The sequence below is a fragment of the Carassius carassius genome, chromosome 11, assembly GCF_963082965.1.
Source record: "Carassius carassius chromosome 11, fCarCar2.1, whole genome shotgun sequence".
Taxonomy (NCBI): Eukaryota; Metazoa; Chordata; class Actinopteri; order Cypriniformes; family Cyprinidae; genus Carassius; species Carassius carassius.
The window spans coordinates 15,608,651-15,631,064 of NC_081765.1; the positions used below are offsets into that span (position 1 = coordinate 15,608,651).

The window sequence follows — 22,414 nt, forward strand, 5'->3', positions numbered from 1 at the left end:
ATGAGCAGAAGAAACTTCTTTCAAAAACATTAAAAATTAGTTTGGTCTGTACTGTATATATATATATATATATATATATATATATATATATATTGTATAATTTATTATTATTATTTATAGATCAGCCTGAAATTGATCTATGAATAATGTCACTAACAATGATAATGTACCAGAAAACATCTCATGGCAAGCTAATTAAATAAGATACCTAAAAATAAAAAAACGATAAAGACAAAAGGCATTTATCTCTGGTGAAATTTGTGCAGCTGTAGAGGAGTATTTAATAACACTGAGAAAATTGCAGCTTGTAGTGATGTACAATAGAAATAAATAATGGCATGCAGGAAAAAAATAGTAGGCTAAATCGTGTGCAGGATTTACTAATTCATTCCCTCACTGTACTAAAACTTGCACACGATTACTATTGCGTTCCCTCGATTTACTATTTCGTTCACTCGATTTATAAATTGTGCGCACGATTTATTTATTTTTTTCTTGCATGTGATGTGCTCCGTACAAAATGAACATTTTAATTGAGCATTTGAAGAAGCAGGATCAAGTACAAAGATAAATATGTTTTAAATTAGTTTTGCATTCATATATTTGTTTGTTTAAATTTTAAAATATACTTCTTGACCAAGCTGCCTTTTGTGTAATGTAGCAAAATACTAGTTACAGTAACAATACTTCTATTATTTTAGTATGGAATGGTTATTTTTATCATAGGTCCAGAAACAATACAGAAAATAAATGACGTGCAATTTGGGGTAAAATATATTTATATTGCTTCTAGATGCGTCGAAAGCGCTACGACTGCATGACGTGATCAGTCGACGCCTCTAACGTTACGTGAGACCTGCGTCAGTGTGCCGCCTTTTAGAAATCATACGGCTTCGGTAAGTGCTCTTCCCTGAACTACATAAAAAAATAGTCGCACATTTCAAACGTTATGTCGGTTAAAATGATTTCCAGTTTGTCGTTGCTTTCCGATTAGCCAGGCATCATCTAATTATCAGTCTTTGTTGGCGATCAAAGCTCCCGTTAACACGGTGCGTGGAAGCTAATGCAAAGACGCTAGCGCTAGCACGATCTGACACAAAGCAACACATATAAATTTGAAACTCAACAGTCCATATTTAAAAGAGCTTTTTACTTATTGAAATCATCAACTGTTGATTAGACACTAACAGGATCTAGAAAAAGTAAACCAAGTTGGCATGTTTGTTTTTATGCGGCTGTAGTCAGGCGCTGGGCCACTTCCCGCATCTCTATTGTCAAACTACAGAATGGCCATAAAACCCAGACGTCTATTGATTGTTGTGTGCCACACCTTTCATACGTGAGCGGCATTTGCTTGGTTACATTTCACGCTGTTTAGCATTTCAAAAATGTCAACTCCGAACTGTTTACCGATTATCTTAGTGTTTTAATTCAACAGACACCATGATGCTACTAACGTTACTAACTAAAGGCACAAGTGCCTTGTTGTTGTTATTAGACCTGTTAGACGTGTGATAAACATTTAACAACGTTAACTTAATCTAGTATAAAGTGTGTCTCTTTTGATTTATTTTAATAATTCAGTTCACTGTTTATTTTTTATTATTATTTTTTAATGGGATGTTCTTTTCTTGTCATTATCCAATTGCATCCAACAATGTGCTGTATTTCTAAGAGGCAGTCAGGTTTTAAGAGAAAATGGCCAGTCAGTCCATGGAGGTTGTAGCGAAGGCTCTGGAGCAGCAGATGCTGCAGTCAGCACGGATAGTGGAAGAGAAGCTGGATGGCGAACTGGAGAAGTTGGAGCACATGGATGAAGATGAGCTGGAGCGACTCAAGGAGAGAAGGCTCGAGGCCCTTAAGAAAGCTCAAAAACAGAAGCAGGTAGCTATCGTAGATGTTTTAAAGAAATCGTGGTCTAAATTTGGAACTTGTTTTAAATGTTTATTCAAAATGAGTTATCCACATGAAGTTTTTATTAAAGTGCATTGAAACACATCCAATTCCCTCACTAGTGTGATTAAACTCTGGTCTGTTGTATGTGTCTGTCCTCAGGAGTGGATATCTAAAGGACATGGTGAATATAGAGAGATCCCAAGTGAGAGGGATTTCTTTTCTGAGGTGAAAGACAGCAAAAATGTGGTCTGCCATTTCTACAGAGATTCTACCTTCAGGTATTTGAGGGCATTTCTTTCTTATAACTAACCCTGCATTTTGTATTATAAAGCAATTATGCATACAGATTAGTTAATTTTGTCAGCCACGTTTAATTTAGTCTTTTTTAAACTAGTCTTAGTCCTGTGTCTCATATTTTTGTTATTGTCAAATTTATTAGTTATTGTCAACCTTGTCCTATTCTTATTTAGTCTTAGTTTTAGTTGACTAAATGTCTGAACATTTTGTCTAGTTTTCACTCAGTGAAATCTTAATCACAATGTTGTCATGCTGTATAATGGTTAAACTGATAAAAAATTTTTTTTCCGCATTTCAGGTAGCACACTTTTACCAATACCAAATGGCACAAACCAATAGAATGTGGACTCATACACATGGTTTATTTTCTATTGTACTGATGTATTATTATAGGCTATTTATTATAGAAATGAATATCAAAGACTTATGTGCTCTCTCTGACTACTTTATGAAAACTAGTAAAAAAAAAAAAAAAAAGTGGCGCGCGGTATGCACGCTCATAATTGAAGCGACGTGGTCGCGACTTGCACGCTCGTTTTTTCTCGGCGCGTCCGCACCACATCGAGTTAAAAACATCTAAACTTTTTGGACTGAAAAGTCTTCATATAAACACCTTAATTGATCTGATTGAGCTCGATCCGAATGAAATTTCGATCGGATTGAAGGGGTGGATTATTCCTCTTCTAATACGATTGAGCGTGCATGTAAACACTCAATCAGATTAAACAACGAAACTGAGTAGACTGCGCATGTGCAATGACGCAGAAATAACGTAATGACATAATGACGCACGGGACAGGCAGCTCTTCCTTTTAAATAAAGTGTTGTATAAATGCATGTCCTGTCATTATAAAACTCCCCTTTCACTCGGCAACTGTGAAGTGGTGCAGGACAACCTTGTTTTGGTTACTCATCCACAGGCAACACGGTTTGGGCACGGGGAGGGGATTTTTTTTTTTTTTTTTTTTCGTAATAAATGAGCAGCATACCCATTTATCCATAAATGGGTAAATATTGATTCTGCTGTTAAAAACAAATAAAGAAACCCTGTAGGAGAGTGATTATTATGTGCAAACAGTGATAAACTCTATATCTATGTCATTTTCACTTTCACTATTTGTGCAGTTTGCTCACGTCAAAAAAATCTATTCCAATTTGAAGCTTGTGACATATAAACGTGCACATCAACCCTGGGTCTTGTTCTCCATACATCGCTAACTCAGTTAGCTGGATTTGATTGTTGATGATTTGGCATGATCTTGGATTTGTTGGTTCTTCGACGCTCATCCTGGAGTTGCTGTCATAGCAACAGGTCCGTAAACTTAAACCTGGTCGGGAGAAGGCTTATTTCATGTAAACAGGATTAGATTGCATCTTTTTAAGCAGAACTGAAACTTAAAATCTGTCCACTACAACTGCTACTTTATTAGTGGAGTATCCTACTGATCCAGGGACAGTAATTTAAAATAATAATAATTTAAAAATTAATTTAAAGATAATATAATAATGTTGTGTAGTCTTTAATACCATAGACACAGCCAGTTTTACTCACTGAAAGATTTATTGATCATAAAATAATTATTTCATAATTATATGAATTAGTCTTACACACAGATAATGTAGAGTTGTGCATTAATTTGAGTGATGACAAATATTATGAGAGTGGCTTGATAGAGCGCAGGAGATGCAGAGAACATGATCTTGACCCTTAAGAAACTTTCATTAATGCTGTCACGTAACAAACCTGTTCCAATATAAAATTTTATTTGAAATTTGAATTGCTAATTACTAAATTGAAATAAAAATGTAAAGCCTGTACAAATATTAGAAGTCGTGAATATAAATAATTGGGAATCATGTAAAAAAGTTACAATAAAATAAAATCAGTCCAAATTTTCATTTATTATAACATTTGTCGTTTTGTTCTCTTGGCTGTTTCCTTAGAAAAGTCCAGAAATTTGTCAAGTTTTTCGTCAGATGTCTTTAATTATATGATGTCATTACGTTGCTGTCTTGCCACCAGCCAATCGCTGTACTGCTGATCGTGGTTTTGAGTATCAATACATAGCCCCTTTTAAACCAAACCATGAACGCGCAGTTATCTCAGATAACTCAATCCAGCCATACTAATCATCATCAACAGGTGCATTCGAAGAACCGAATTAGCCAGATCCTGATAAGCGAGATGATATCATTTTGGATGTGACATTTCATCTCGGATGTAATAAGCGACATACGAAGAATGGACCCAGATCACTTTTAGTGTTCATGTAAACACTACATTCAGATTCATCAAACAGAATCAATTCAGTCCAATGGAACCAAAAAGTGTACATATAAACGTAGCCAGTGAAGCGTGAGCACGTGCACATTGTTTAAATTTAGCAAAACACCAGACAAAAAGTATCCTTTTAACACAGAATCTCTGATTTGGGGATTTGAATAGTTGATATCTGGCAACCGCACACATGAAAGCTTGCATTGTAGAGGTGTACAGCAGTCCAATTATATTGTTTATTAATAGTCCAGTATTTTTTGCCGAAAATAAATGTTTAAATACATTTAGGTCTAGTCTTTTATTGTCAAACGATTCTGCATGTTGATATAGTCACAGTTATCTTTTATTGACCTTATTATCTCATCACATTTTAGTCATGATGGGGGAAAAAAAAGCTTGTCAACGAACCTTTTTCGTCATAGTTTTCGAAATTAACACTAATACAGATATTTTCATTGTAAAACACTTTTTTTTCCCAAAGATGCAAAATTTTGGACAAGCATCTAGCTATTTTGGTGAAGAAACATCTGGAAACAAAGTTTATCAAGCTGAATGTTGAGAAGGCTCCATTCCTAACTGAGAGGCTGAAGATTAAAGTCATTCCAACACTGGCTCTGGTGAAGGATGGGAAGACTAAGGATTATATTGTGGGCTTCACTGATCTGGGCAACAGAGATGACTTCCCTACTGAAGTGCTGGAGTGGAGACTGGGCTGCTCAGGTATCATTAACTACAGGTGAGTGAAGGAGATATATGTATCCTATAGTTAAGCAGGGCATGGTGTATGTTAAGGAGCGTGTTGAAAAGAGTTGTGATGCCACGATTCTCCCTATTTATGTGCAAGGATTAAAAAAATAAATTGTATTTAAACTAGGTTAAGTTTTAAGTTCTGAAACTTTCACTGTTTTTATTCTAGAGGAACCTACAATAAAACCATTATTGTAAAGTATATGTGTAAATATCAAAAACATTTTGATTCTTTGATGTTTTAAAATGTAATTTATCCCTTTGATAGCAAAGCTGAATTTTCAGCAGCCATTATTCCTGTATTCAGTGTCCCATGATTCTTCAGAAATCATTGTAATGTGCCGATTTGGTGCTCAAGATAACATTTATTATTATCAAGGTTAAGGTAAACCGTGATCTTTTTCAGTATATTTTAAAGAATAGAAATTTCATAAGAACAGCATTTTTAATTGCTTTACTGTAACTTCTGATCAGTTTAATGTGTCCTCCTTGATGAATAAAAGTATTAATTTGTTTTTATTTCTTTAATTTTAAATTAAAACTACTTGAACATTTCTGTCTGTTGTCCTTTTAGTGGGAATCTTTTGGAGCCACCCACTGGTAGACAGAAGTCCGGGTCAAAGTTCACCAAGGTGGAGAAAAAGACCATCAGAGGCAAAGGCTATGACTCGGACTCTGATTCTGATGAGGATTAGAGGACTAAAACATCAAGCTCAGTCTTTCTCAGGGCTTCCTACATAACAGTCCGAAGTCTTGTAACATCACTTTTTTTTTTTTTGCAGTGTCTATTTAATTTCTTCTGTCTCACCTTTGTCTTGTTTGGCCATTTTAAGATGTCTGAATACCACCTAATATTGTGTTAATACTTAATTTCACATTTTTTTTAGTTTTAATGTACAGTAGTGAAACTTTTCTGTGGAGCATAATTCTGGTGAAGGTTAGCTTTTTAGCACCAATTTATTTTCTAAGTAAGTTTTTGTGGGATGGAACAACCGGATGCATTTAAGTAGTGCAAAGACGAAATCAATATTTTGCCTCTTAATGGACTGATGCTCAGATCAGTGAGCATCAAACAAGTGCCAAGGAAGCAAACTTCTGTATTCCACTAAGGATTGCCACCTCTTTCTCTCATTGATGTGAAGGAAGTGCATTTTCTTTTCTTTATAGCAGTACATGACATTAAAAATGATATAATATGCCTGTTTTGCTCGTCAATTAAAAATGTTTTTCTGTCTCACTGAACCTATTAGTCCTTTAAATATTACATCACCTGAGATACTGACACTTAAAAAGCACTATTTTGTAAAAGAGGAAGATCTGGTAACATTTGTATTTACATTCATGCAGTTGGCTGTAACTTTTATCCAGAGCAACTTACATTTAATTCTAAGTACGTTTACATTTGATCAGTTCTTGCTTTCCCTGGGAATGCTCTACTGTTTGAGCTACAATAAAGAAGATTGGTATTCAAATCTTTATTAACAAAAACGGTAGGCCACAAAGGTCTATGACTCAATTTCTATTTCTGCTCAAGTGGTTTCAGGAGACATTTCACCACCAGCTCCTCTCTGCTGTTCAGACAGGTGTTAGCCATGTCCTCCTCAGCAGGTAATCCAGAGGGGATCTTGAGAGGCTCAATCCTGCAGATGAAGATATTATATAAATAAACAAGTTTATTCTAATGGTCAGCAATCATGTTAAAGGTATTTAAAGTGTTGTGAAATGTGTAAATCCAACTTGCCTACCTAGGTGCTTAATGATTTTGAGTAGATTGTTCACTGATGGGGTGTTCTTGTGGACACGGGGTTCATGTGCCTGATGATAAAAAAAACGTAATATTTCACTGGAATTTCTTGGTATACTTGTAATTTTAAAAATGGATGATAACATCCCACCTTCATAAGCCCCAAACTCTTTACAACCTTTTCCGTCGTCTCATCGTGCTTCTATGTGCAGTTTATGTGGATGTTCTGGATCACCACCAAACTTGTCATGTTTTTTTGCTCGTTCCTCAAATATCTGCAGGACGAAAATGTGTGATGTCATTACGTACAATTAACCTAATCGAATAAAACGACGCAAGAACATTTGAGCTGTCAAATGTTCTTTGACAGCTCAAAAGAACATTTCTCTGTCTTTGTGACACTGGAAGGCAGATGTTCGAAGAGCTCGATACAGTCCTGCCATGATTACACACTTGACTTCAGCAATACGTAGTAAGGTTATTACGTTAGCTAGCAAGCTAGCTAGAATTAATCATGCCCAGTAAGTTACAGCACTCAATAACTGGACTATTTATAGTGGCCACAACTGAATAAAGGGATTGAATGTTATTCACTCGAATACCCATGTTATTGCGAAATGTTAACGGATGACGGTACCACAACTGACTATACTACATCAAGTAGGTATGGCATATGGAAGCGTATATTCAATTTGGAATGTAATGCAAAATGACAATGCAATATGTAAAGTGACAATGCATTTCTGTATTTACATTTACATTTTCCAATACATTTGGGCAACGTTTGGTGCAAAATTTAAATTAAATTACATAATTTTCATTTGCCATTTCATACACCAGTTTTAATATGTAAAATGAAAACTAATTTTAACGCTTTATAAGTTGCAAAATGAAAATGAAAATGTATTACAGAAATGATTAGATATGTATAACATGTTCAAGCAAAAACTGTGGCAAAATTATCATTTAAATGCTATTTTTCTTAAATGCATTAACACTCACAGTCAAGACACTTACGATTGCATTTTCATTCAATGTCCCGCAATGAATGTAGCAAAATTCAATGTGCACATTGAAAATGCATTCCGAGCCGATCACGTGTCCGCCCCCTCACGCCATGTCACTGCGTAGTAGTAATAATAGACTGAACAGTTCCATGTCTGTAACATTTACCACTCTCATCTTTTAAGTCATAAGGCACTAGGTATGTGTGTGTGACATTAATAAACAATTGTAAAAAATAATATTGTTACATTTCTGAAATAAAAATATTAAAATTAGCTCTATGCTGCTCAGTGCTCCTGTAGTCTACCCCAGAGCGCCCTCTCGCGGCTGTAGACGGTAATGTTTTCTCTTGGTTCTGAATAAATGCGACTTATATATGTTTTTTTCCTCGCCATGACGTATTTTTGGACTGATGCAACTTATACCGAAAAATACGGGTAACATTATTATTATTATTTATTATGAGAGTAATTGACACAGACTAGAACTTTAATGTTTCACCAAATTCAGCTCAGATCTTTAGACTCGTCTGACTCGTATTGCTGTATAACTGGCCAGACTTACCTTCCCAAAAAATCCTATTTAATTTTATTTCATAAATTTAACTATATTTATTTCCACTTCACTGTTATCCAAAGAGATGGAACTATTTGCACTGTTTTTTATCAGTGGGACAATATTTATACAATACTATAACCTAGAAATAATTTAACGGGGTATCTTGCAAGTCGCAGCAGCACGAATTATGTGGCCAGCATCATCGGATTCAAATATTATGCTAATTAACAGTGAGCGGTGGTTTCAGATATTACAGTGCTTCACTTGCACTGACTCTTATTCTGTCTGAAAGAATGAAAAGACTGTGCTGAAGGTGGAGCGATTGAAAAATGAAATCGAAGTGTCTTGACTGTGAGTGTTAATGCATTTAAGAAAAATAGCATTTAAATGATAATTTTTGCCACAGTTTTTGCTTGAACATGTTAGACATATCTAATCATTTCTGTAATACATTTTCATTTTAATTTTGCAACTTATAAAGCGTTAAAATTAGTATTCATTTTACATATTAAAACTGGTGTATGAAATGGCAAGTGAAAATTATGTAATTTATTTTTCATTTTCATTTTGCACCAAACGTTGCACAAATGTATTGGAAAATGTAAATGTAAATACAGAAATGCATTGCCATTTTACATATTGCATTGTCATTTTGAATATTACATTCCAAATTGAATATCGCTACCCATATGCTTCCATAATCGCATGCCTGTATGTCAAAATATGACGACTGGAAACGGAAACGACTCTTTGTTAAGAGTCATTTCAAAATAAGAGTTCCCTGATTCGAATCCCTGATTCGTTTCAAATAACCGGTTAAAAAGTATTAAGTATTCCACGATTCAGCTACATCGATATAATTTACATTTATATTAAACATTTCTTGGTTGATTTTTTTTATTGCCTAAACTGACATAAATGACATCTAAATGTTCTAGAGAGACTATTCTCAGTTCAGCTCAGTAAGTTGTTTATTCAGAATGAATCATTCAGACTGTTCAACAGATTCACTAGAAAGATCCGATTCGAAAGAACGATTCATTGATAAATTCGTAAGCGCTCCTCTCTCTTCCTCTCTGGGCAGAGGCGCTGTGGCACCATACTCCTTAACGAAACGCAGAAGTTCATTGCGATCTTTAGTTGAATTGGTGACTTCGTTTCGTTTAGAGACATGGGAAAGCGTGTAGCTGTAGTGTTGGCAGGCTGCGGTGTATTTGATGGAAGTGAAATACACGAGGCGTCTGCGGTTCTGGTTCATTTGAGTCGCCAGCAAGCAACTGTGAGTTAACGTCCGATTATCAGCTCTAATGTTCTCCACTGTATAGAATACAATAGTGGAGATTAAAAACAGAACATAATATAATGCCAGTGCAACGAATATTTGACTCCTCTAGCGCACATGACTAGTCAAGTAGATTCTATTTATATCAGATCACTTATTTAAACATGGACATCGCACAACCTTATGAATGCATTGTAACAGGCAAGCTATCTTTTCCCCTCACTTGGGTAACACTGCACTGTCTTCACTCTTCACTCTTGACAAAGAAGCAGTGCATCTAAATTATGAAATATTGTACATTAGAGCGTATTTGTAACTTTTGTTTAGCTGATTTAAAATAATTTTCAGTCTACCTTGTAAAATGAGATGCAGTTCACTGTTCCTGTACGTCTTCCAGGACTTTAGTAACAGAACTAACCTTCGCACAGGTGAAGATATTTGCACCCAACACTGACCAGATGCATGTTGTAGATCACTTGAAAGGCTCTCCAACAGAGGAAAAGAGAAATGTGCTTGTGGAGAGCGCCAGACTCGCCCGGGGTGATATCCAAGACCTCTCGGATCTCGACGTAAAGGATCTGGATGCCATTATCTTCCCTGGTTAGCACACTACTTCTGGAAGATTGCCATACACGAATCAGCTCAGCATTTCGTTTAGTATTATTTTAACATTATTTTGCAGGTGGCTTTGGAGCAGCGAAGAACCTCTGTAGCTGGGCTGTCCAGGGCAAAGACTGTGTGGTCAATGAGCAGGTTGAAACAGTGCTGAAGGCCTTCCACGCTGAGAAGAAGCCCATTGGCTTGTGCTGCATCTCACCTGTGCTGGCAGCTAAGGTTTTCCCTGGCTGTGAAGTGACTGTTGGCCATGACAAGGATGATAGGTGAAATATCTGACTTACAATAGTTTTAGGAAATATTACATTTGTGTACAGGACAAACTCCGCAAACATACAATAACTTGTTTAATGCAGCTAGTATTCAGTTATGTCTTCAATTTGCATTTACGCTGCTGTACTAAAGTTTGGGCTCAGAATTAAAAAAAAATATATATATACTTTTATTCATCAAGGATGCATTAAGTTGATTAAATGTGACGGTAAAGACTAATATAATGACGGTAAAGATGTAAATATAATATTAATATTCTGAGTTAGTTTTCATTTTAATTTTAAAATTTTTGTTTTTTTTATTAAATATGTCTATATAGTTTTATAAATTTTCATTTCAGTTTGTTATTTTAGTTAATCAAGTTAAGTTAAATGAAAATGTTAACTTTTAAGTGAAATTAAATAACTTTGAATTCAAATAAAAGTTAACATTTATTTCAAGTTCTGAAAATGCTTTTTTATGGTTTTAATATTAGTTAAACCTGTTTAGAGCTTTCTGTTCAATGAATAATCCTTAAGCACAGATGTTTCCAAATTTCATAATAATAATTAGTTAATTAATAATTAGAAATTATTATTATAGGCTATAGACATTTGATCAAATAAATGCATCCTTGGTGAGCATAAGAGACGTCTATCAGAAACATTAAGAAAATCTTATCAGTTTGAATGCTAGTGTATCATTGGAATGATTTGTTCTTGTTCACAGCAGAAATATGATGGAAGTGCAAAGGAACAGATTTTATTTCACAGAAAAGGCTGAGCTCTGTTTTTACAGATCCATGTGTTTTATACCCAATTATCTTTGTTTCTGTATTGTTAATTAAAGTTTTGATATTAATACAAAAAGACAGTACTGAGGCATACTGTCTGAATTTTTTTGGCTTTCAGGTATCCAGATGTTCCAGACACGGCGGAAGCTATTTCTCAGCTTGGCTGCAAGCACATCTGCAAGCATGTGAATGAGGCTCATGTCGATGAGAAGAATAAGATTGTTACCACCTGCGCTTTCATGTGCAAAGCTCCACTACATGAAATATTTGATGGAATTGGAGTGATGGTGCAGGAGGTGCTGAAACTAGCCTGAATTCCTGCAAAATACCTGGATTGGCATTGTCTTTCTAACTCCAGCGTCTGAATAAACAAGTACCATGATAGTCATTGTCTCATCGAGTTTTAGTTTTTGTCACAGATGAATGATAATGAGTCCAAGCCTTATTTAAATATTTATTGATTGGAGAAGTCATTTATGCTGACATCTGAACATCTAACTGAAGTCTGAAAGTCAGTCCGGAGCACCATGTTAATTTGTTCCAGTTTTCTAAAAATACACTATAAAGGTCATATATAAACAACAGTTTATTCTGCAAGGATGCATTACATTGATCAGATAATGTGTTGAAATGTGTTTTGAGCTTCAAATCAGCTTTATAGAATGATTTCTGAAGGATCATATGAGACTGAAGACTGAAGTAATGTTGAAAATTATTTTCAAAAACTGCCATCACAGGAAAAAAATATATTTTAAAACAGAAACCAGTTATTTTAAATTGTAATAATATTTCACAATTTTACTGTTTTACAGTTTTTTTTATGATCAAATAAATGCAGTGTTGGTGAGCATAACTGACTTCTTTCAAAAACATCAAACTTTTCAATGATAATGTAAATAACTTTTATTGGATAAACAACAAAGGTAATTTCAACATGGAATAGAAAATACAGAAACAGAACAGAAAACAGTGATGTAAAAGAAGAAGTAAATGATGTGAAACCTTTCATTCAGAAATGTGAAAATGGACAAAGCTGTGTTATCTCTCTTCACTTTCAGTTCGGCATGTGAAAGGAACTTCACTTTCTGGGAGTAAAAAAAGAAACTACATCTGAGCACTATTACTTATAAACTTTTATCTGACATTGCAGAAATACTGTAGGTTAGCCAGAAAACATATATATATAAACAAGGTCCATATTTAATACTTGCCAATCACCAAATTAAAGTTGGTTTTGAATACAAAATGCCAGATTTAAGCCACAGTAGTCCTCATGCTTTTACCTCATCAGCATTTACACATGTATCATATTCACCATCAGAAGTTTGCTAGGAAGCAGTTCAAAACTCTTCTGTGGTACATTTTCACCAAAATGAGAATACGAGGAACAAAATAGTGACATTTTTAAATATTACATATGGTTCATCAACATACTTTCTATTAGCCTAAATGATGCCACAATGCACAATAATTCAGGCCAAAGCTGAGGAGCGCCGCTCATCTCTATGCATCATGTGCTTATTAAAGTGCATGTATGACCAAAGCATTGAACAGTCTTGGTTTGTGTCCAGATGCTCTACAGTGTAAATAATACCCTCCACGACATCAGCGCTCAGCACAGTCGAAGCATTAGCCCTGAACTTCCTCACCAGATCCTCATGACTAAGAGGTTTCCTCCAGTGACCGTAAAAAGTGTTGCAGCGCGCAGTAAACAATTCCCCCTGGACTGTCTCCACTGCAATTTCACAATACATCTTTTCAAAGCTCGAATGATTGTCTTGGGGATTTTCCAATTGCACTTTCAAAAGCATCTCCTTTAGGGCACTCCTGTTCATCTGGCTTTTGCTGAAGGACTCGACAGTGACCTCTCCATCAAGCAGTGCGGTACAGCAGTTGAACTGGAAAGAGTGTCTGGCCTGGTGCTCGCTAACTGGAAGAGGGCAGTCTACATATCTGGATGTAGGCACTCTCAGAGTGATCTTCTTGATTTGACTGAGGTCTGCATTTGGGAATTTGTCCAGAAATTTCACCCTTGCTTCTATTGCTGCATCTGCCACCCAGTGCATCCCGAGATGGGCGGGAAAGCGCTTCTGTGCAATGTTCTGGTCTTCTAACACCCACCTGTACTGAGAAGTCGGGGTGACCTCAGCCAATGGGTGAGGGACATAATCTGGATAGAAGGCCCCGAAGCCTGATTCCAGATCCAGAATCTGTGTGTTACCCTCAAGGCTGAGGACAGCGAGTTGGGAGGCCTCCAGACCCCCTCGGGCAGCATTGCCCATGTGGAGAGGTTTGGTTTGAGTTGCAGCATTTGCCATGGGTGCTCCAGCAGACGAGCAGGCTATCGCTAGAGCTGCTATGCTCTGGGCCGCTGGGAGACCCAAAAGTTTAGCCGTAGCTGCCGCACTGCCCATAACCCCAACAACTGCAGGCGGGTGAAATCTGAGAGGGACACATGAATCAGAATAAATATCTAATAAAAAAAAAAATCTTTATTAATCAGCAAAGTTGAGTACTTTCATATGGTTTTGCATTAAAATCAAATTCCATTAGAACAGTTAAAACAGTTCACAATGTACACTGCTGTTTACATGTTTGGAGTTAGTAAGATTTTTTTGAAAGAAATATTTACTGTACTTTTATTCAGCAAGGATGCATTAAACTGATCAAAAGTGATATTTAAGACTTACATTGTTACAAGATTTATTTAAGATTTATATTTGAAATATTCTGAAATCATAAAATATTCTATCTGAAAATGTATTTATGAAAAACTACAAAAAAAGTGTCAAATTTTTTATATTAATAATAAAAACAAATGTTTCTTGAGCAGTAAATCAGCATAATAAGAATGATTTCTGAAGGATCACGGGACCCTGAAGACTGGAGTGATTATGATAAAAATTCAGCTTTGCATCACAGGAATAAATGAATGCAGTGCTTAATTGTTTTTATATATTTTAAAAAATACACCACAAAGTTTCAGTTTCATCCTCAATTACTAAAACTGAAAATGCCTATTATGTCAATTTGAAAGGCAAAATCATATGATTAGCTAGATCTTTTATCTGGATATTAATTTAACTATTTGTATTAAATATTTCATTTAAATGCATAAGTGTACACTTTAAAAAAAACACTGTTACCTTTTGGGAATGTTGTGTGCCTCTTTAGAAAACCTCAGGAGTCTCCCCTGAGCCTCTATGCCTACATTGAAAGCCAGCAACAGCTCCAGGCCGGAGGGTTTAACAGGCAACGTCTCAGCCAGTGCCAGGACAGCTGGCAAAACAGCACCAGAGGGGTGAGTGGCTGGATGCCAGGTGTCATCAAAGTCCATAGAGTGCACCTAATATATCACGGGAACACATCCCATTAACTGTCTGAGGAAACATATGTGCTTTAGCATGACCTCGATTATGAAGAAATAAGTAAATGATTGTTTTATCACAAGTGTATGTATTTATCACAGTATCCGAAAGTGATTATTTCAAATGACCTACCGCAACCCCATTAACAAAGGCAGCATACTGAGGTGGAAGAGATAGTCCTGGTCTTCCCCAGACTTTGCTGTTTTCCAAAGCTTGCTGCTTCTATGATAAATGACCAAAAGAAATGTGCATTAAACATAAAATGCATCAAGGAAGGGCCGATTAATAATATTCCTAGGTAAACCCCATCCTTACTTGGCTGCACTGAAGTACCGTGTTAAAGACTGGGGTGCTGGTTCCAAGCAATCCCACTCCCAGCGTGTCCAGTATCATTCCCGTGCTCCTCCTAATCACTTCATCTGTCAGATGAGATGTGCTCAGACAGGAGACTGCTGCCCCGAAACTCTCAGTAACTCCCTGAGAATAGAATCATGATGTTGCACAATACATCAACAGCACAAATACACTTTGCAGGCATTTGAATTTCAAATGTAGCTAAAGAAGAAATGTATGTGTAAAAAATAGCTGAATTAATTATCTAGCATTGTTTTATCATGCAAAGAAATACTACAAGAAATAAATGAATAGAAGTCAGTACCTTTCTGATCATTGTGTGAGGTTTGAATCCTACTGTGACTTCAGTGTGGTAATGTTCGCCTTATATACTAATGTTCCTGTAACTGGTTTACCAACCACTAACTTTCCAAGGTTACTTAACCCCAATAGAGTGAACTGCATTGTTTCACAATTTGCAACTACACCTAATGGCATTAAATCACAGTTTAAACTTCACACAAGAACATGACAAATTATCATACTGTATGTTTTTATTTTGCAATGTATTTCCACAAAATAAAATAAGCAATAAAAAATTATGTATAAAACGTAAGACCAACAAATTAATAATAATAATAATTATTATTATTTTTGTTGTTGTTGTTATTCCAGAACTTGGCTTATCCATTAACACACTGACATTGATTAGATAATTGTCCACACAGAAAAATCTCTCTTTTTACAGAAAATGAAAATCAGTTATATGATATGAAAATATATTTCACAAACTTGTATACACAGTGTGCATCTTCAGCATTTGTGAAATCTTTTTTTTTTTTTTTTTTTTTGCAATTGTCAGAGACTGTGTTCTCTCAGTCACTGGTTCCTCATAGTGTCACATGACTGTGACCCTTGTGAAGTGAAAGAAATATAAGGCTATAATATTGTTCTGTATTTAATTACTAAACTTTCCGGTGGTTAATGTCATCAATATTTACATGACAGTTTTCAAGATTCTAAGTTTCGGATTTATTATTTTAGTGTCTTCCAAGTGTTTTATTGAACAGTTCAAAGTCCGTTTTCCTGATGCTTTAACATCATTCTTGTTCAATAAATACTTATTTCCCATTAATATATATGATATGATTCCAGCCTCTGTTCCCTTCCCCGACCTTCCTGCCTGATTACTAGAGTCTGCAAGAGTGGAGAAGTCAGGGGTCATGTTATGGCTCCCATTTATTCGAACTCTTGTCTGATCGTGCAGATTCCCCTTTTTGAGGAGCAGCTGAAGTTCCTGGATTAGATGTTGGTTTCGGATGAAGGTCCTTTTGCATATTGTGAAGACAAGGCTGCTTCGCCGGACTGGCAGTGGATATTAAGGACCTCTGATGGAAATTTGCTTTTGACCCAGCAGAAGAGCAGCTGGGCTCCTCCCGATCCCTGCTTTCTGTCTGTGGGAGGTGAGACTGATGAGACCCTGTGTCAACAACATGAAGCTGAAGTTCTGCAAAAGAGTCCTGATGCTTTAAGGCAGCATTTACAGGGTGTACATCTCCGTTAGTTAACAAAATGTTTTGTGAGCCTCTTGGCAAAAGGGCACAGGTGTTGTCATCATCATCATCTTCATCATGAATCCCATTAACTCTAGGCCTCTCTGCATCCTCCTCAGAGATTATACTACAGGAACCATTTCCCAAATGTTTTTAAGTATACATGGGGAATGTAAAAACTTATCTGACCAGCAGGCTGATAATGATTCATTGAAAAGTTATTTACCTGTTATGGGGGATAACCGATAAATGGATTCTTTACTATTTTATTGTTTATATGCATGAATCATTATGCAGCTCATCATTTTACATGCTGTATGACCTGAAATGGGTGACAAATAAAGGTGCTAAATGTGCAGCCGGTGCTCTGGGACTGAAAAACACTGTATAGAAATATATGTTATAGAGTTATGAAATAATTAATTTACTTCTGGTTTACAATATTATATAACATTGTTATATAGTGGTGGAGCCTTCAGTTCCTCTCTTACTAGTGGATCCTTCAATTTCACCCTTAGCCCCTTCTGGTGTACATATGCAAGCACAGCCTTTAGCTCCTCCAGTCCAAGCCAGTATTGTCTGACAGTTAGCCTGTTCTGGCCACTTAGCCCCTGCCTCACTGAACTCTGGAGCTTCTGCCTCCACCTTGAGTTCAGACGTTTGCTTGTATAAAGCCCACAGTATATATTTATTGCTAGTGGAGTGTTGCATTCATGGATTGTTAGAGACTGGGTTCTTTTCCCATAATTTGCCAGTGGTTGCTTTATTCAGTTATGTGTAGTTGCTGTATAAAAACTTATATTTTAATTAAAAAGCTATTTAACTGTTACTCGAGCAAACATTCAAATGATACAATTTTATGTAAATTATGTAAATTTTTCAAGTTAAAATTACTTATTACATTGCTGTATGAATGGTAGCACTTTATTTTACAGTCCTGTTCCTCATGTACATACTATGTACTTATTATAGTAATTACAATAACTATGTAATAACTACTCACCCTGAACCTACCCCTAAACCTACCCCATGTAGTTACCTTGTATTACCAGAACTTTCTTAGATTAATACACTGCAAGTACACGTACTGTAAAAAATAAAATGCAACCTGTACAATTATATAAATTTCGAGTTTGATTTAACTTTAATTGTACTTTTTAAAATAAAATGCAATGTATTGCAGTGTTCCATTTATAACCTTATTTAAAATCACGATTGTGCTGTTAGTCTAACATAAATGAACTGTCATAAATTAGATTTTGACAATTAAACTTTTTTTTTACTCAGTCCATGCTGAATTTGATTTAATTCAGGAGATAGATTTAATCGTTTTGATAAACCAGTGGAAGCATATTTCATTTTTGAGGAAAATGAAACCCAGTCTGTGAGGGATGGAAGTATATGCATTCAGTGGATTGTAGGCCTACTATTGCTTAACAACATACTGATTGTTCAGCTGATGACATCTTTCAGAGATAAAAAATAAAATTACTAGACAAAAACTAACCTGAATAATTTTGTTTTGTTTTGCAGTTTAGTATCAACTGTGCTTGTGAAGAATACTAAAGTCCGTAATTCCGACGTAATACCACTAGATGTCGCTATTCTCCTTTGTCAAGGAGCACATGGGAGAAAATATCAAAACTGTAATTTATTAGACAATTATTACCCTCTGTGTGTGGGGAGAAGATTCGTTTAGCCATATGTCTATGCATTTTCCCATTTATTATCTGCATTTAAGTTTAATTTATATACTTGAAACATTATGAGTTTTCAAGAAATATAAAAAAACAATCAGTGTAGCATCTAACAGGCACTGATCATTGACAGCAGGAGGCTCGACAACAGTTGGTACCATTTTGCCAATGAAGTGTTAAAATCAGCCGTCTTCTTTCCCCTCCCACCACAACCTATTTAAACACACATCTGCCCTTATATTGCGTCTTTAGGAACCCCGTTGCACACAGTCGCGAATAACTAGCATCTACTGTTGAAGAGACGTGATGGCTGTGGCAGATCCCGAGTGTGGAATATCAAACGGCGCGGATTCCGCCTCCCCGTTTTCTGATATTATTGAACTAAATGTGGGAGGACAAGTGTATGTGACACGGCACACGACTTTAATAGCCGTACCGGATTCTCTCCTGTGGAACATGTTTAGTAAGAAAACACCGACAGAGCTGGCACGGGACAGCAAAGGTCGCTTCTTTCTGGACAGAGACGGCTTTCTTTTCCGCTACATTTTAGACTACCTACGGGATCTAAATCTGGTTTTACCAGACTATTTTCCGGAGAAGAGCAGATTACAGCGGGAGGCTGAGTTTTTTAAGATACGGGAGCTGTTCAAGCTCTTGTGTCCCAAAATGAGTAAAGACAACTCCATCACCGATGAGATCTGCCAGAGTGACTCGGAGGAGCCGAGCGCGCCCCCGCTGCTGGGACCCGACGCCTCGCGCACGCTGTCCGTCGCCAGCGGCGCTCATTCACCTTATCTGGAGTCCAAAAAGTCGGGCTACATCACAGTCGGTTACCGGGGCTCATATACAATCGGTAGAGACATACAGACAGACGCCAAATTCAGGCGGGTCGCGAGAATCACAGTGTGCGGGAAGACTTCTCTGGCTAAGGAGGTGTTCGGAGACACTTTGAACGAGAGCAGAGACCCGGACCGACCTCCAGAGAGGTACACATCGCGCTATTATCTGAAATATAATTTTCTCGAGCAGGCGTTCGACAAGCTGTCAGAGTTTGGTTTCCATATGGTCGCGTGCAGCTCTGCCGGCACGTGCGCTTACTCCAGCAGTGACCCAAACGAGGACAAAATCTGGACAAGCTACACAGAGTATGTTTTCTGTCGAGAATGAACCAAAATGTGTTGCATTCGATTGTGTATATAGGCATTCCACTACAAGAGTAAAGTTTCAGCCTAGTCTAGGAGTGGTGTGGAGTGCTTCACAAATTTCTAATTGTGTGCATCATAGAACTGGCTTCGAGACTTTAACAGCCTGCTACATGCTTTTACGAATGCAGAATAACGGCTAGCTATCATTGTACTTCCCTTCATAGCTTCATATGTTTGCAGATAGTCTTTTTCAGATTTGAGGGTCTATTTGTATAAAGTACAAGATGCGTTTTCGGTAGCACTTTAGTATAGGGTCCAATTCTCACTGATAACTAGTTGCTTATTAGCATTCCTATTATCAACATATTGACTGTTTATTAGTGCTTATAAAGTATATATAATGCATGACATCCATAATCCTACCCAATACCCTAAACTTAACAACTACCTTATAAACTATTAATAAGCAGCAAATCAGTAGTTAATTGAGGCAAAAGTCATAGTTAATGGTTAGTTAATAGTGAGAGTTGGACCTTAAAATAAAGTGTGACCGCGTTTTCTACTTGTTGTTCTTGTTGCATGTATTTAAAATGACCACATGCAATATCTTTCTTCCCGGGTCAATGATTTAACGGACGATTCCACATTCAGGAAAAGTCTATTGCTGATACATTAGTTAACATTCTGGAAAGACCCTGACATTCAGATTCCTTTGTGTTTATCAGATTGGTAGATCTCAATGACACTTTTCCTTGATAAGTTCAATTGCATCTTTTCTCTGTGAATAACCTACTAAAACTGAAAACCTAAGTCTAATTGCTGTCTTAATTTTTTTTTAATAAAATTAAAGTGGTGCCAAAGTTAGGCTACCTGTTTTTTTTACTTTTTAGAATTTAATTACAGATGAATAAAATAAAATGGAAGCTCTAAAGAAATAAAAACTAATAAGAAATAACAGCTATGTAATAGATATTACAGCATAATATATAACTATATGTATATATATATATATATATATATATATATATATATATATATATAAGGATTACCTTTTTACAGCATACAATTGTATCATACTGAATTTTGTTTGGGCAAAGAGTGGGATTTATTTATTTTTTGTCTTAGGTTTACTGTTCCTGTGTCTGAATTACAACAAAGTTATTCTCTTTATTCCAGCATTGTAAGCATCTTATATCTGTTGTCTGTTCAAAAGTTGTTCATACAATAAATTATAATCTGTTATAATTTTTCAGTTTCAGCCTCAATTTGATTTGTTTCTGGTTTTTCTTGTGAAGCTCTTAAGGCTGGAGAGCTAAACAAGAACATGTGTAACCAGCTATTGAACAACCCAGATTTACTGTTTTGTTTGGTGCAAATGCATCAAATGCTTTAAGTGCTTATATACACTCACCTAAAGATTTTTTGGAACACCTGTTCAATTTCACATTAATGCAATTATCTAATCAACCAATCACATGGCAGTTGCTTCAATACATCTAGGGGTGTGGTCCTGGTCAAGACAATCTCCTGAACTCCAAACTGAATGTCAGAATGGGAAAGAAAGGTGATTTAAGCAATTTTGAGCGTGGCATGGTTGTTGGTGCCAGATGGGCCGGTCTGAGTATTTCACAATCTGCTCAGTTACTGGGATTTTCACGCACAACCATTTCTAGGGTTTACAAAGAATGGTGTGAAAAGGGAAAAACATCCAGTATGCGGCAGTCCTGTGTGTGAAAATACCTTGTTGATGCTAGAGGTCAGAGGAGAATGGGCCGACTGATTCAAGCTGATAGAAGAGCAAATTTGACTGAAATAACCACTCATTACAACCGAGGTATGAAGCAAAGCATTTGTGAAGCTACAACACGCACAACCTTGAGGCGGATGGGCTACAACAGCAGAAGACCCCACCGGGTACCACTCATCTCCACTACAAATAGGAAAAAAAGGCTACAATTTGCACGAGCTCACCAAAATTGGACAGTTGAAGACTGGAAAAATGTTGCCTGGTCTGATGAGTCTTGATTTCTGTTGAGGCATTCAGATGGTAGAGTCAAAATTTGGCGTAAACAGAATGAGAACATGGATCCCTCATGCCTTGTTACCACTGTGCAGGCTGGTGGTGGTGTAATGGTGTGGGGGATGTTTTCTTGGCACACTTTAGGCCCCTTAGTGCCAATTGGGCATCGTTTAAATGCCATGGCCTACCTGAGCATTGTTTCTGACCATGTTCATCCCTTTATGACCCCCATGTACCCATCCTCTGATGGCTACTTCCAGCAGGATAATGCACCATGTCACAAAGCTCGAATCATTTCAAATTGGTTTCTTGAACATGACAATGAGTTCACTGTACTAAAATGGCCCCCACAGTCACCAGATCTCAACCCAATAGCGCATCTTTGGGATGTGGTGGAACGGGAGATTCGTGCCCTGGATGTGCATCCCACAAATCTCCATCTCCAACTGCAAGATGCTATCCTATCAATATGGGCCAACATTTCTAAAGAATGCTTTCAGCAACTTGTTGAATCAATGCCACGTAGAATTAAGGCAGTTCTGAATGCGAAAGGGGGTCAAACACAGTATTAGAAATTTGGTTTCCTGATAATCCTTTAGGTGAGTGTATATATAAAAAATTAATTACAGGGACATAACAGGGATTAACAAAAAAATCCTCAAGCTTGCTTTTTTTGGATGGATGAAGTATTATTAACTGTGCTCTCAAGAGGTTTTGGGGTCAGACAGATTATTTCATTGGCCTGCTCATGGATCATTGACTATATCAATGAATACAATATTTGTACCAATAGTTCCAATAATTTTTTTATTTTTTTTTGTAACACAAATG

At 36.5% G+C, this 22,414-nt stretch overlaps 4 protein-coding genes and 1 long non-coding RNA gene across 6 annotated transcripts; 3 read left to right on the forward strand and 2 right to left on the reverse strand.

Annotated features, from left to right (window-relative positions):
* Positions 1-829: 829 nt before the first annotated feature.
* On the forward strand, positions 830-6,455 carry LOC132152849 (thioredoxin domain-containing protein 9-like). Of its 2 annotated transcripts, none has more exons than XM_059561779.1 (5): positions 830-896; positions 1,678-1,884; positions 2,056-2,174; positions 4,953-5,207; positions 5,793-6,455. In XM_059561779.1, exons 2-5 carry the CDS (start codon positions 1,699-1,701, stop codon positions 5,911-5,913), a joined length of 681 nt encoding a protein of 226 aa, XP_059417762.1. In that variant the 5' UTR covers positions 830-896; positions 1,678-1,698; the 3' UTR covers positions 5,914-6,455. The 2 variants fall into 2 exon arrangements, with proteins under 2 accessions (XP_059417762.1, XP_059417761.1); XM_059561778.1 differs by lacking the exon at positions 830-896 and adding an exon at positions 913-1,049 and having other exon boundaries at positions 1,676-1,884.
* LOC132152850 (uncharacterized) lies at positions 5,984-6,854 on the reverse strand. Its single transcript, XR_009436591.1, has 2 exons — positions 6,708-6,854; positions 5,984-6,502 (listed from the first exon to the last, which is right to left on the reverse strand). It is a non-coding gene; the product is annotated as an uncharacterized LOC132152850 (long non-coding RNA).
* A 2,792-nt stretch (positions 6,855-9,646) lies between these two features.
* Positions 9,647-11,851, forward strand: zgc:162944 (uncharacterized protein LOC569993 homolog). Its single transcript, XM_059561195.1, has 4 exons — positions 9,647-9,804; positions 10,236-10,407; positions 10,490-10,688; positions 11,586-11,851. The coding sequence occupies exons 1-4, from the start codon at positions 9,697-9,699 to the stop codon at positions 11,779-11,781; spliced, it is 675 nt and encodes a 224-aa protein (XP_059417178.1). The 5' UTR covers positions 9,647-9,696; the 3' UTR covers positions 11,782-11,851.
* An 857-nt stretch (positions 11,852-12,708) lies between these two features.
* Positions 12,709-15,604, reverse strand: LOC132152429 (cis-aconitate decarboxylase-like). Its single transcript, XM_059561196.1, has 5 exons — positions 15,494-15,604; positions 15,151-15,312; positions 14,968-15,057; positions 14,614-14,813; positions 12,709-13,909 (listed from the first exon to the last, which is right to left on the reverse strand). The coding sequence occupies exons 1-5, from the start codon at positions 15,503-15,505 to the stop codon at positions 12,940-12,942; spliced, it is 1,434 nt and encodes a 477-aa protein (XP_059417179.1). The 5' UTR covers positions 15,506-15,604; the 3' UTR covers positions 12,709-12,939.
* A 3,075-nt stretch (positions 15,605-18,679) lies between these two features.
* LOC132152430 (BTB/POZ domain-containing protein KCTD12-like) lies at positions 18,680-19,841 on the forward strand. Its single transcript, XM_059561197.1, has one exon. The coding sequence runs from the start codon at positions 18,725-18,727 to the stop codon at positions 19,583-19,585; it is 861 nt and encodes a 286-aa protein (XP_059417180.1). The 5' UTR covers positions 18,680-18,724; the 3' UTR covers positions 19,586-19,841.
* The last annotated feature ends 2,573 nt before the right edge of the window (positions 19,842-22,414 follow it).

Bases quoted from the DNA above. Each gene is read 5' to 3' on its own strand.
- LOC132152849 (XM_059561779.1), top strand. From the start codon at position 1,699: ATGGCCAGTCAGTCCATGGAGGTTGTAGCGAAGGCTCTGGAGCAGCAG. The intron at 1,885-2,055 runs GTAGCTATCGTA...GTCTGTCCTCAG, and splicing joins AAGCTCAAAAACAGAAGCAG to GAGTGGATATCTAAAGGACA. The intron at 2,175-4,952 runs GTATTTGAGGGC...TTTTTCCCAAAG, and splicing joins TACAGAGATTCTACCTTCAG to ATGCAAAATTTTGGACAAGC.
- zgc:162944 (XM_059561195.1), top strand. From the start codon at position 9,697: ATGGGAAAGCGTGTAGCTGTAGTGTTGGCAGGCTGCGGTGTATTTGAT. The intron at 9,805-10,235 runs GTGAGTTAACGT...ACCTTCGCACAG, and splicing joins TGAGTCGCCAGCAAGCAACT to GTGAAGATATTTGCACCCAA. The intron at 10,689-11,585 runs GTGAAATATCTG...TTTGGCTTTCAG, and splicing joins GGCCATGACAAGGATGATAG to GTATCCAGATGTTCCAGACA.
- LOC132152429 (XM_059561196.1), bottom strand. The intron at 14,814-14,967 runs GTAGGTCATTTG...GTGATATATTAG, and splicing joins CCTTTGTTAATGGGGTTGCG to GTGCACTCTATGGACTTTGA. The intron at 13,910-14,613 runs GTAACAGTGTTT...TGTCCCTCTCAG, and splicing joins GCACACAACATTCCCAAAAG to ATTTCACCCGCCTGCAGTTG.
- LOC132152430 (XM_059561197.1), top strand. From the start codon at position 18,725: ATGGCTGTGGCAGATCCCGAGTGTGGAATATCAAACGGCGCGGATTCC.